Here is a 14,452-nt window from a genome sequence, read left to right on the forward strand (position 1 = left end):
TAAAAATATCCTATAAGATTGAAGACAAAGTAAAGACATTTGCAAATAAATGAAAACAAGAAAAGTCCCTCAGATAATTGCACTATTAAAAATGCTAAAGTTCTTTAGACTGTAGGTACATGATACCAGATCAGAACTCAAATCTTTATGAAAAAATGAAAAGCACCAGGTCAGGCACAGTGGCTCACACCTGTAATCCTAACACTTCGGGAGGCTGAGGTGGGAGAATCATTTGAGCCCAGGAGTTTGAGACCAACCTGGGCAACACAGTGAGACCCCCGTCCCTACAAAAAAAATTTTTTTTAATTAGCCAGGCATGGTGGTGCTTCTGTAGTCCTAGTTACTTGGGAGGCTGAGGTGGGAGGATTGCTTGAGCCCAGGAGGTCGAGGCTGCAGTGAACCATGATTGTGCCACTGCACTCCAGCCTGGCAACACAGTGAGACCCTATCTCAAAAAAAGAAAAAAAAGGCACCAGAAATGTTAAATATGTGGGTAATTAGAAAGTACTATTTTTTCATCTTAATCTTTAAAATACAATATGACTATTCAAAGCAAGAATTAGCATTGTATGGTAAGGTTTAAAGTATATGCAGATGTGATACATATGACAACTATAGTATAAAGGTTGGAGGGTAGGAAATGGGCCTAAATGGTTGCAAGCTTTTTACATTTTATGTGAAATGTATAATTTTAACTCTAAGAAGACTGGAAAATTAAAGATGTATTTTATAGTCCCTAGAACAGAGAGAAATAGACAAATCAGTCATATTTGGAGATTTTAATACTCCTTTTTCAGCAACTAAACAACTAGTCAAAAATTAGTATATCCATAGATCTGAATGACATTGTCAACTACGTTGATTTAATTAACATTTATTAAACAGTACACTTGAGAACTGCAGAATACCTAGAAGCAGTTTCTCCACTACTTATTGAATCTCCCCCTGTTTCTGCCCACCTGCCTCCACTCCCGCCTCCACCATGTCCATCAGGGTGACCCAGAAGTTCTACAGGGTGTCCACCTCTGGCCCTGGACCTTCAGCAGCCACTCCAACATGAGTAGGCCCGGTGCCTGCGTCAGTTCCTCGAGCTTCTCCCAAGTGGGCAGCAGCAGCAGTGTCCAGGGTGTCCTGGGTGCCAGCATGGGTCTGGGTGGAGGCTATGGCCGAGCTGGTGGTTATAGGAGGCATCACAGCCATCATGGTCAACCAGAGCCTACTGAACCCCCTTAAGCTGGAGGTGGACCCCAACATCCAGGCTGTGTGCACTCAGGAGAAGGAGCAGATCAAGACCCTCAACAAGTTTGCCCCCTTCATCACGGTTCCTGAAGCAGCAGAACAATATGCTGGAGACCAAGTAGAGCCTCCTGCAGCAGCAGAAGACAGCTTGGAGCAGCATGGACAACATGTCCAAGAGCTACATCAACAAACCTCCATGGCAGCTGGACACTCTAGGCCAGGAGAAGCTGAAACTGGAGGCAGATCTTGGCAACATGCAGGGGCTGGTGGAGGACTTCAAGAACAAGTACGAGGATGAGATCAGTAAGCATACAGATACGGAGAATAAAATTGTCCTCATCAAGAAGGATGTGGATGAGGCATACATGAATAGGGTGGAGCTGGATGGAGTCTTACCTGGATGGCAAGCTTACAAGATCAGCTTCCTCAGGCAGCTGTATGAAGAGGAGATCCGGGAGCTCCAGTCCCAGATCTCGGACACATCTGTGGGGCTGTCCACGCACAACAGCTCCTCCCTGGACACGGATGGCATCATTGCTGAGGTCGAGGCCCAGTATGAGAAGATCGCCAACCGCAGCCAGGCCAAGGCTGACAGCATGCACCAGATCAAGTATGAGGAGCTGCAGACCCTGCCTGGGAAGCACAGGATGACCTGCATTGTACAAAGACGGAGATCTCCAAGATAAACTGGAACATCAGCCGGCTCCAGTCTGAGACAGAGGGCCTCAAAGGCCAGAGGGCTTCCCTGGAGGCCACCATTGTGTATGTGTGGGGAGCGGTCCGTTAAGGATGCCAATGCCAGGGGGTCCAAGCTGGAGGCCGCCCTACAGTGGGCCAAGCAGGACGTGGCGCGTCAGCTGCTCAAGTACCAGGAGCTGATGACCATCAAGCTGGCCCTGGACATTGAGATCGCCACCTACAGGAAGTTGCTGGAGGGCAAGGAGAGCCAGCTGAAGTCTGGGATGCAGAGCATGAGTATCCATATGAAGACCACCAGGGGCTACTCAGGTGGGCTGAGCTCAGCCTACAGGGGCCTTACAAGCCCTGGCCTCAGCTATGGCTTGGGATCCAGCTTTGGCTCTGGCGGGGGCTCCAGCTCCTTTAGCTGTGCCTGCTTCTCTAGGGCTGTGGTTGTGAAGAAGATCAAGACCGCGATGGGAAGCTGGTGTCCCAGTCCTCTGATGTCCTGCCCGGGTGAAAGGCCATAGCAGCCCCTCCCAGCCTACCCCCTCCCATGGCTGCCCCAGAGCCTGTGGAGGAGACCACTGTGCAGGGGAGTATAGGGAACAGGAGACCCACCTGAGGCTCAGCCCTAACCCTCAGCCCACCCATGAGGAGTTTACTGCCTGGGATACCCCCCTTGCCCATGCCTCCAGCTACAAAACAATTACATCATTTTTTTTCCCTCCAAAATAAAGCCTCAGCCAGATCTGCAAAGCAAAACAAAACAAACAAAGAAAACCAACAAAAACCAGAACATACATATGTCTCAACTACACATGGCACATTCACCAAGAACACCAGTCTTAATACTTTTAAAAGGACTACAGTCACACAGACTGTGTTCTCTGACTGTAGTGCAATGGAATTTGACTTCAATAACAAGTTAGCTAAAGAATTCCCGAATTCCCCCAAGTATCTGGAAATTAAACACTTATAAATAACCAGTGGATCACAGAAGACTCCAGGGAAATTAGAACTGAATTATAATCAAAACATCAGCATTTATGAGATGCAGCTAAAGCAATGCTTACAGGAAAACTTATAGCTTTAAATGTTTATAATTAGAAAAGAAGAAAGGAATAAAGTCAGTCACTAAAATTTCACCTTAAGAGGGCAGAAGCAGAGCAAGTTAAGCCCAAAGTAGAGGGAAGAAGCACTTTTGAACAAGTTCTAGTTTCACTGTGTTGAAACTAGATGTATGCCTCCTACCCTATAACCCAGTAATTCCACACCTAGGTATTGACTCAAGAGACATGAAAGCATATGACCACAGAAATACTTGTGCAAGGATGATCATACTCCAGTCTAATCATGAGAAAAACAAACACATCCCAGTTGAGGGACATTCTACAAAATACCTGACCAGTACTCAAAACTGTCAAGATCATCAAAACAAGGAAAGTCTTGAGAAACTGTCCCAACCAAGAGGAGCCTAAGGAGACAAGATGACTAAATGTAATGTGGGATCCTGGAAGGGATCCTGCAACAGAAAAAGGACATTAGATGAAAACTAAGGAAATCTGAATACTTAGATAGTAATAATGTATGAATATATATTCATTAATTATAACAGATGTACCATACTAATATAAGATGTTAATAATAGGGGAAATTGGGTGTGGGATATATGGGAACTCTCTGTGCTATCTTTGCAATTTCTCCATAAATTTAAAACTACTCTAAAATTTAAAAGTTTATTATTTTAAAAAGGAATATCATAGTAGTTTGACTTATAAATAGCCCAAACTGGAAACAGTCTAGGTGTCCATCAATAGGAGAATGGATAAACAAACTGGGATATTCATATGGAATACTACTTAGCAATAAAAAAGAATGAACTACTGATAAACACCACAGAATGGATGTATCTCAAAACATTATGTTGAGTGAAAGAAGCCTCGGGCAAAATAATTTATACCATATGTCTGTGTGATTCTGTTTTTATGAAGTTCTAAAATAGGCTAAACTAATCTATGGTGGAAAAAGTCAAAACAGTAGTTGTCTCTGGAGTATGTGGGTGGGAATTGACTAGGAAGAGATGTGAGGGAGCTTTTCTGGGATGATGGTAATGTTCTGTATCTTGATAGGGGTTTGCATTACATGAGGATATGCATTTTTAAAAACTCATTGAATGGTACACTTAAGATCCATGCATATCACTGTATGTAAAATTTACTTTTTAAAATCTTGTAAACAGATATTGAATTTTAGTTAATAATAATCATGCTGAAATGTTAGGACTGAGGTATACTGATATCTGCAACTTATTTTGCAATGCATCAAAAAAGCTGGATCGATGAATGGATTGAGAGATGAATGGGTGGAAACATATGTGAGAAAGAAAAAATAGCAAAATGTTAATTGTAGAATCCAGAGGGTGAGTAATGGATGTTCAACTTTGCAGTTCTTTTTTTAAAATTTTTTATTGATACATAATATTTTACATATTTATGGGCACATGTGATAGTTTGTTACATGCATAGAATATATAATAATCAAGTCAGGGAATTTGGAATGTTTATCACCTTGAGTATTTATCATTTCTATGTGTTGGAAACAATTCAAGTCCTCTCTTCTAGCTATTTTGAAATATATAATACGTCGTTGATAACTATAGTCACCCTACTCTGCTGTCAAACATTAGAGCTTATGCCTTCTATGTAACCACATGTTTTACCCATTAACTAACCTCTCTTCATCCCCCATTCCCACCCACACACCCTGTCTATCATTCTACTTTCCACCTCCATGAGATCAACGTGTTTGCTGTCATATATGAATGAGAACATGTGATATTTGTCTTTCTGTGCCTGACTTATTTCACTTAACATAGTGACTTCCAGCTCCATCCATATTGCTGCAAATGACATGATTTTATTCTTTTTAATTGCTGAATAGTATTTCATTATATATATATATATATATATATACCACTTTGAACTCTTTTTTTCTATGTGTTCAAGAGTGTTCATAATAAAATATTGGGGGAAGAATAAAGAATATATGAAATTATTTCTAATGGGACCCACTTTTTGCATATTGTTCTTGGTGTAAGTAGATCTCTGGCAGAAAGTTCTTAGAGTAACATTGCTGCATCAATATTTTTTTTTCATGCTCCTTGAAAGGCTTTTAGGGAGAATATAGAGAAAGAGTAATCTTGCTCTGAAAGAGGAATTCTGCTGTTAAGTTTTCCAAAATGGTATCCCTTATTAAATTTGGAATGCTCAAACCTGTAGAAATATACCGTAAGTAGCTAATATTTATAACCTCTTTCTTTTCAGATATACAAACAAATGCGGAACTGAAAAGCACTCAGGAGCAGTCTGTGCCCGCAGGTAACATCAGGTCTTTCCTCTCTGGAAATATACCTTTACTAAAAATACCAAAGAGAGAGGAATGTGCTTATTCTGGTTGCAGTAAAAATGCTATGGAAATGTGTGTTTTTTTTTTTTTAAATATGGTTGTCTGTTGCTGATGAAAAAATAACTCATCCATTTAGATCATGTAAGTTCTTTAGCATCTTAGGGCCAAACATACACTACCTAATGTTGATCACTGTTTGTTTGTTTGTTTGTTTGTTTTTAATTTTTCAGCTCATTGCTCTGAAGACAGTTTTTGTTGAATAATATAGTAGCTTGTATTTGAACGACTTGCGATTTTTACTGTAGAACAGTGGTCTGCAAACTTTTTTGTAAAGGGCCAGATAGTAAATATTTAGACTTTGCAGGCCACATATGGTCTCTGTCATGTATTATTTTTTGTATTTCTTACAACCCTTAAAAAATGTAAAAACCATTCCTACCTCCTGGGCCCACACAGAAGCAGGCTATGGTCAGACTTGTACCTCAGGCCATAGTTTACTGATCCCTGCTCTAGAATAAATTATAAACATTTACAATAATTTATTTCCTGAAAATAACTTCTGTGTCCTCCATTGATTAACTCACTGTGTGAATCAAAGCTTACATTATATTACAAAATTTAATTTATCACTGAAATGCCTTTTTGTGTTACTGTAAGTTGTAATCACATCTTTCTTTCTTTTTTTTTTTTTTTTTGAGACGGAATTTCGCTCTTGTTGCCCAGGCTGAAGTACAATGGTGTGATCTCGGCTCACCGCAACCTTAGCCTCCCGGGTTCAAGCCATTCTCCTGCCTCAGCCTCCTGAGTAGCTGAGATTACAGGCATGCGCCACCATGCCTGGTGTATTTTTAGTAGAGACGGGGTTTCACCACGTTGGTCAGGCTGGTCTTGAACTCCCAACCTCAGGTGATCCAACCGCCTCGGCCTCCCAAAGTGCTGGGATTACAGGCATGAGCCACCGCACCCAGCCAATCACATCTTTTAACTGAACCTAAACCTCATATTAATTGTTTAGGTGTCCACTATATTTTAGTCATTTCAGGCTTGAGAAAAGTGAACCATTGTTTAGAATGGTATCTTAGAGTTCACAGAATATACATCATAATATGCAGAAATTAGAAACTTCAGATATTCATAAATCAAACACTGAGTCCATGGTGACCACATTTTCAGGGGCTCTTAGTGACGGGTTTTGTGAAACGTGTTTCTCTTTCGCTCCCGCGTGTGTTTGGTCATGGCTCAGATGAAAGGAGTGCCACTGCAGAGCTTCTAGTTACCTCCCTACTTCAGCCCAGCCTCAGTGCCACAGGATTCAGTGTCTTTGGCTATTTTTTATATTAATGGGAACTCAGCAAATATTTTATTGAAGATTGGGAAGGAGTTAGATAAAAAGAGGGTAACTTTTCAGTTCATTTCTTCTGCTATCATCTTTTTGTTAAGCTACTATGCTTATATGTGAAAATAATTCCAGTTGCTTTGTTCCTTTTTCTTCTAATATTATCAATATTTATTATACATTTCTCTTAAACTTATTTTTTAACAAGTTTGCTGTTTGTTTAAGCATGTTTTTATTATGTCTGCTCCCTTTCACTTATGAACTTTAATAACACTTTGTATTTCCTTTATTTAATCCTTTGTCTGAGCCTACCATGTGTTAGAGTTGCGGGCTTCTCTCATCTATATCTCAAAAGTATGAGCTCTTTGAAGACATAATGACTTATTCATATCTGTAGCCTTGTCAACATTCAGTAAATGTTCAAACAAATAAAGAAACTTGGGGTCCAATATGTTTTCCACAGAATCACATTTATAATGTGAACAGAAGGGAAAAACAGAATTTGGCATACAGAAAGCTTACAGATCTTCCTCCTAGGAAAGCATCTTTCCCAAATTAGGTTATGCCAGTGTTTGCACGCTTAGTATTTCTGGTCACTACTTTGTCATAAATAGCAATGGCATCCTACTGAATATCGTGAGATATACCAATGGAGAGATAGTTTTTCTCCAGAAGGAACATGAGTGCCCTTTAACTCAGATGAAAGAAATATTTAAGAAAGTTGTGTGTATTCAGAGGGTACATGAACCCTGGGCATATTTCTTTTCTCTTTTTGTTTTTGTTTGAGACGAAGTCTCACTCTGTCACCCAGGCTGGAGTGCAGTGGTACTATCTTGGCTCACTGCAACCTCCACCTCCCGAGTTCAAGTGATTCTCCTGCCTCAGCCTCCCGAGTAGCTGGGATTACAGGCATGCACCGCCATGCCCAACTAATTTTTGTATTTTTAATAGAGATGGGGTTTCACCATGTTGGCCAGGCTGGTCTCGAACTCCTGACCTCAGGTGATCTGCCCATTCGGCCTCCCAAAGTGCTGGGATTACAGGCGTGAGCCACTGCGAACCCTGGGCTTATTTCTAAACCTCAAGAGTTTTCATGTATATATCCCTTTTGGGTATGTGTGAAGGGGTACTATCTGTCACTAAAGGATTGTGTGAAGCTGAAAGTTAAATGGGGGTCTACTTAATACATATTTATAAAAATCCTTTCACGTTGAACCACATACTTAAAATTCCTTTTATCTTTTAGAAAGTGCAGCGGTTTTGAATGACTACAGTTTAACCAAATCTCATGAAATGGAAAATGTGGACAGTGGAGAAGGCCCAGCCAATGAAGATGAAGACATAGGAGGTGAGCCGTAGTGTGCAGACTAAACACTGATGCCTGTAGATATTGCTTAGGCTTAGTGTGGAGAAGAAATCAGCTCTCCAAGGAAAACTTGCAATTGTAGGTTTAGTTAGGAGTGATTCTATTTTGTTAATTTCACAAATATTTGCATTTCATAGTTGTAGGTTATCAGCAAATTTTGAGAATTTAAGGTGCTTATCCAGTGTTCCAATTATATTAACTTCACTTAAAACATAATGTTTTACTATTTTCCATTATAAAAGTAATACATGTTTATTGTAGAAAGTTTGTCTGGGGTGTTTTCTGACACCAACAAACCAATTTTCCGGTTTTCCGACAATGACTTGGTGTCCAACAATTCAATTCAATTATTATTAGTATTATTTTTTTGAGACGGAGTTTCACTTTGTCGCCCAGGCCAGAATGCAGTGAGTGGCGCAATCTCGGCTCACTGCAACCTCCGCCTCCCATGTTTTAGTGATTCTCCTGCCTCAGCCTCCCAAATAGCCGAGATTACAGGCGCCCACCACCATGCCCGGCTAATTTTTGTATTTTTTTTAATAGAGACGGGGTTTTACCATGTTGGCCAGGCTGGCCAGGAACTCCTGACCTCAAGTGATTGCCAAACTCAGCCTTCCAAAGTCCTGGGATTACAGGCATGAACCACCATACCCAGCCCACTTCAATTCAATTCTGATTGTAGTTCCTGATGTTTGCGTAGACCGCACAGGTTACAGGCTCAGTCTCACAGTACTGCACAGTACTCTCCCTACTTTAGACAACAGTCCCAAGTACCAGGTCCCCAGGTTACCTGCACTTTTGTCTGACTTAGCTACAAAATCGGGGACTCCCCTCCACATGTTTAATAATTTGCTAGGATGACTCACAGGACTTGTTACATAACTCATTTATTCATTCTTTTACTCTCAGCTACTCTTCCTCCTTCTTATTGTTTATGCCCAAACTTTCCCACCTTTGGGAGGAATATTAGGTTTGACCACTGCACTGGTCTAGATCGTAGGCAGCAATACTAGTCTAGCAAGCACCTCTCCCTCAGTCAACTCCCATACATACAGGATAGGGTTACACAGGTACAGAACTAGTGGGCTATTTCTACCACTAGGCAATATATCTGCATTCAATGTTAACCCCAATTTTGCCAGATGGGGTAAAGGCACAGCCTGCCTCATCAGGCCCTTAGGAATTCTGACATAAAGGTTTAAAGCTACGGTTACACTTTCTTGCTTTAGAAATCATCTCTGTTTCTGGCACTTCTAATTACAGTGCTGGTATTTCAACCACTGCATCTGGTAGGAAAGAGAAAGCTGATGTGACAATGTAGGGAAGGAAAAAAAGAATAGTCATCACACCAATATCCTCCTCTTTGGCAAGAATTGTATAGTCATATCAGCATCCTCCCCCACCTCCTCTTCCCTAATCCACCAGAAAAACAGAGGAATCTACCTAGTGGGAACACTCCCTTAGCTCATTTCAGTGTGACCTCACACTTGTGCAAATGCATAAACCAACCCTTCACACCTATACCTTACCCTATTTTAGACAATCAGTGTTTCAATTGACTGGTCCAATTCTCTATCAAACTATTACTCTGAGGAGGATAGCTCTTTGCCCATTGTTTGACCTTATGGGCTGTAAGTACAGTGCTCCTTAGTCTGAAGAAATGTGGCTCAGCCATTCAAATTGGTGCAATATCTTCTGTTCTGGTTCTTTCGTGGTACTGACCATTTGTGTATACAACCAGGTAAGCAAAGCCCCTTCCAGAGTCTGTGTTTATCCCCATCAAAAACAATTTATAGGTTGGGTGCAGTGGCTCACACCTGTAATCCCAGCACTTTGAGAGGCTGAAGCAGGAGGATCTCTTTCTTGAGCCCAGGAATTTGGGCCCAGCCTGGGCAACATGGTGAGGCCTCATCTCTATAAAAAAAAAATTAAAATAACACAAATAAATTAGCCAGGTGTGGTGGTGTGTGCCTGTAGTCCCAGCTACTCAGGAGGCTAAGGCTGGAGGATCACTTGAGCCTGGGAGGTTGAGGCTGCAGTGAGCTGTGATCCTGCTACTGCACTCCAGCCTGGGCAACACAGTGAGATCCTGTCTCAAAAGAACAACAACAGGCCGGCCGTGGTGACACCTGTAATCCCAGCACTTTGAGAGGCTGAGGCAGGTGGATCATTTGAGGTTGGGAGTTCGAGACCAGCCTGACCAACTGGTTAAACCCCATCTCTACTAAAAATACAAAAATTAGCCAGGTGTGGCGGTACTCACGTGTAATCCCAGCTACTGGGGAGGCTGAGGCAGGAGAATTGCTTGGACTCGGGAGGCAGAAGTTGCAGTGAGCCAAGATTGCACCACTGCACTCCAGCCTGGGTGACACAGTAAGACTCCATCTCAAAAAAAGAACAAAAACAAAAATGATTTGTAGCCCTTGGGACTACCAGCATTGGCTCTTCAATGCAATCCACTTGCCAACTATGTGTGGGGTCTTCCCCCTGGGGAATCTTCCCCATAGTCACCTACAGTAACTGTCTCTCTTATTGGCAGACATAATAGTTTGTTGCTATTTTGTGCCTCAGGGGGTCCAAGGGAAATATGTCCAAATTCAGCCCATCTTCTGCAGTGGCTGTAGCATCCCCCATCCTGTCTACTCATTTTATGGACCCACGTGCTCACCTCAAACATGCACACTGTGATACCTACTAATTGGTTCTGATCAGCTTCCAGATCTGGAAGGGGGGTCTTTTACTGAGCATTGACATGTCCTACTTTAATGCACCCCTCAAATTCCCATAGTGATTTCCACAGGGCTTTGTCCCATATGAGAGTCCCTTTAATATGCCAAGTTTCCATTGCACTCTTGCCTTACCACATGGCCAGGCTGTTGGCCATTGCCCATGAATCAGAAACTGAAACATATTGGGCATGTATCACTGTTCAGTTCTTCCATCACTTCTAGGAAAACAGCAGATTATTCAGCTCACCAAGCTGATTTGTTTTTACCTTCTTTAATTACAGTTGTGGTGTTCCAAACAGGATGTTGTCCATTTACCTTAAAACTACCATCCACAGCCAGGCATGGTGGCTTATGCCTGTAATCCTAACACTTTGGGAGGCCAAGGCAGGAGGATTGCTTGAGCTCAGGAGTTCAAGACCAACCTGGACAATATAGTGAGACCTTGTCTCTACAAAACATTTAAAAATTAGCTAGGCATGGTGGCATATGCCTGTGGGCCCAGCTACTTGGGGGACTGAGGTGGTAGGATCGTTTGAGCCTGGGAGGTTGAGGCTGTAGTGAACCCTGATCGTGTCACTGCTCTCTAGGCTGGATGATAGAATGAGACCCTGTCTCAACAAACAAAAAAACTACCGTCCACAAATCAAGCATCTCTTTGTTGGTCAAAGACTACTTTATAGGGCACTGTCTAAGTGATGATAGAATCCAGCAGCTCCTCACATAGTTCCAAAGTCAATTGTAGGGGAAAAGAGGATCCCTGCCCCTGAGTATATCTTCCTTTCATTCCCAAGGTACCATGATTCTCTATAAACTATTTCTATGTTATTATAGAACTCTTCTGGGCAATGCTCTCCCCATTAGAACACTTCTCTGACATCACCCAAGACTTCATTGATATTTTAGGTTTTAAAATTATTTTTTTGTCCTTCAATCATAAGAGCAATTTCAATTAATATTCAATAGCAGGCTAATAATTGCCCCTCAAATGGAAATTCTCTGGTCCAAAATCCAATTGTTGTCATTGCTGGAAAGTACTCACAGGTTTTTGCCATAAGCCATTACCTAATTCTCACACACCAAGCCTATATTTCATCTACCCTAAGTCATCCCAGGGCCAGATACCAGTCAACCAGAGACCATCTCTATGCTTTAGAGCCCACCAGAATTATTAAAACTAGCCAATCCTAAACTGTTTACCCAGCCCTGCCTTGCCTTTTCCACAGAAACCCCAATTAAGGCTCTGACCTAAGGTTTTTCCTCATTCCTCTTTTCTGCCTCCTGACCAACACTGGTGCTTTCTCCTGTGATCTTGCATAGCACATAATAACCACCTCTCTGGGACCTGTGAATGTGATAAACTTCTTTCTGGGCCTTGTTCTAATTTTCTTTGTGTCCACACTGACTTTACCATATCATATCTGACATGTACATTCTTAAGACACCACTTAACCGTGGCATTTACCATGACCTGGTGTATTAGTCTGTTCTCATGCTGCTATGAAGAAATACCCAAGATTGGGCAATTTATAAAGAAAAGAGGTTTAATTGACTCATACTTCCACATGGATGGGGAAGCCTCAGAAAACTTACAATCATGGCAGAAGGCAGCTTTTCACAGGGTGGCAGGAGAGAACGAGTGCCAGCAGGGAAATGCCAGACACTTATGAAACCATCAGATCTTGGCCAGGTGCAGTGGCTCACACCTGTAATCCCAGCTCTTTGGGAGGCCGAGGCGGGAGGATCACGAGGTCAGGAGATCAAGATCATCCTGGCTAACATGGTGAAAACCTGTCTCTACTAAAAATACAAAAAATTAGCCAGGTGTGGTGGTGGGCACCTGTAGTCCCAGCTACTTGGGAGGCTGAGGCAGGAGAATTGCGTGAACCTGGGAGGCAGAGCTTGCAGTGAGCTGAGATCACGCCACTGCACTCCAGCCTGGGTGACAAAGCGAGACTCCGTCTCAAAAGGAAAAAAAAAAAGCCATCAGATCTTGTGAGAACTCACTCACTATCATGAGACCAACATGGGGGAAACCACCTCCATAATTCAATTACCCCATTATTCAATCCCACCGGGTCCTTCTCACAACACGTGGGGATAATGGGGGTTACAATTCAAGATGAGATTTGGGTAGGGATGCAGCTAAACCATATCATTCTGCCCTGGCCCCCATTCAAATCGCATGTCCTCATATTTCAAAACACAATCATGCCTCCCTAACAGTCCCCCAAAGTCTTAACTCATTCCAACATTAACCCAAAAGTCCAAGTCCAAAGTCTCATCTGAGACAAGGCAAGCCCCTTCTGCCTATGAGTCTGTAAAATCAAAAGCAAGTTAGTTACTTCCCAGATACAATGGGGGTACAGGCACTGGGTAAATATACCCATTCCAAATGGGAGATATTGGCCAAAACAAAGGGACTACAAGCCCCATGCAAGTCCGGAATCCAATAGGGCAGTCATTAAACCTTAAAGTTCCAAAATGATCTCCTTTGACTCCATGTCTCACATCCATGTCATGCTGATGCAAGAGGTGGGCTCCAATGGCTTTGGGCAGCTCCGCCCCTGTGGCTTTGCAGGGTACAGCCCCTTTCCCAGCTGCTTTCACGGGCTGGCGTTGAGTGTCTTGCAGCTTTTCCAGGTGCACGACACAAGCTGTCAATGGATCTACCCTTCTGGGGTCTGGAGGATGGTGGCCCTCTTCTAACAGCTCCACTATACGGTGTTCCAGTGGGGACTCTGCATGGGGGGTTTTACCCTACATATCCCTTCTGCACTGCCCTAGCAGAGGTTCTCCATGAGGGCTCCACCCCTGTAGCAAACTTCTGTCTGGACATCCAGATGTTTTCATACATCCTCTGAAATCTAAGCAGAGGTTCCCAAACCTTCAATTCTTGACTTCTATGCACCCATAGGCTCAACATCACATGGAAGCTGCCAAGGCTTGGGGCTTGTACTCTGAAGCAACAGCCTGAGCTGTACCTTTGCCCTTTTAGACGCAGCTGGAGCAGCTGGGACACAGAGCACCATGTCCTGAGCCTGCACAGAACAGGGTGACCCTGGATCCAGCCCAGGAAACCATTTTTGCCTCCTAGACCTCTGGGCCTGTAATGGGAGGGGCTGCTATGAAGGTCTCTGATATGCCCTGGAGACATTTTCCCCATTGTCTTTGTAATTAACATTAGGCACCTCATTACTTATGCGAATTTATGCAGCTGGTTTGAATTTCTTCTCAAAATGGGTTTTTCTTTTCTATCACATTGTCAGGCTGCAAATTTTCCAAACTTTTATGCCCTGCTTCCTCTTGAACGCTTTGCTGCTTAGAAATTTCTTCCACCAGATACCTTAAATGATCTCTCTCAAGTTCAAAGTTCCATAGATCTCTAGGGCAGGGGCAAAATACTGCCAGTCTCTTTGCTGAAGCATAGCAAAAGTTACCTTTGCTCCAGTTCCCAAGCAGTTCCTCATCTCCATCTGAGACCACCTCAGCCTGGACTTCATTGTCCATATCACTGTCAGCATTTTGGTCGAAACCATTCAACAAGTCTCTAGGAAGTTCCAAGCTTTCCCACATCTTCCTGTCTTCTGAACCCTCCAAGTCTCTAGGAAGTTCCAAACTTTCCCACATTTTTCTGTCTTCTTCTGAGCCCTCCAAACTGTTCCAACCTCTGTCTTTTACTCAGTTCCAAAGTTGCTT

General features: G+C 42.7%; 1 protein-coding gene across 1 annotated transcript in view; it reads left to right on the plus strand.

Moving 5' to 3' along the window:
* IKZF3 (IKAROS family zinc finger 3) overlaps positions 1 to 14,452 on the plus strand; it is a 103,573-nt gene that overhangs the window by 28,740 nt on the left and 60,381 nt on the right. The window contains exons 2-3 of the mRNA XM_019028590.3: positions 5,244 to 5,297; positions 7,908 to 8,009. Coding sequence (XP_018884135.1) covers positions 5,244 to 5,297; positions 7,908 to 8,009 — 156 coding nt within the window. The remainder of the gene's footprint in view (positions 1 to 5,243; positions 5,298 to 7,907; positions 8,010 to 14,452) is intronic.

This window comes from Gorilla gorilla, chromosome 4 (genome assembly GCF_029281585.2).
Source record: "Gorilla gorilla gorilla isolate KB3781 chromosome 4, NHGRI_mGorGor1-v2.1_pri, whole genome shotgun sequence".
In the NCBI taxonomy this organism is placed as follows: domain Eukaryota; kingdom Metazoa; phylum Chordata; class Mammalia; order Primates; family Hominidae; genus Gorilla; species Gorilla gorilla.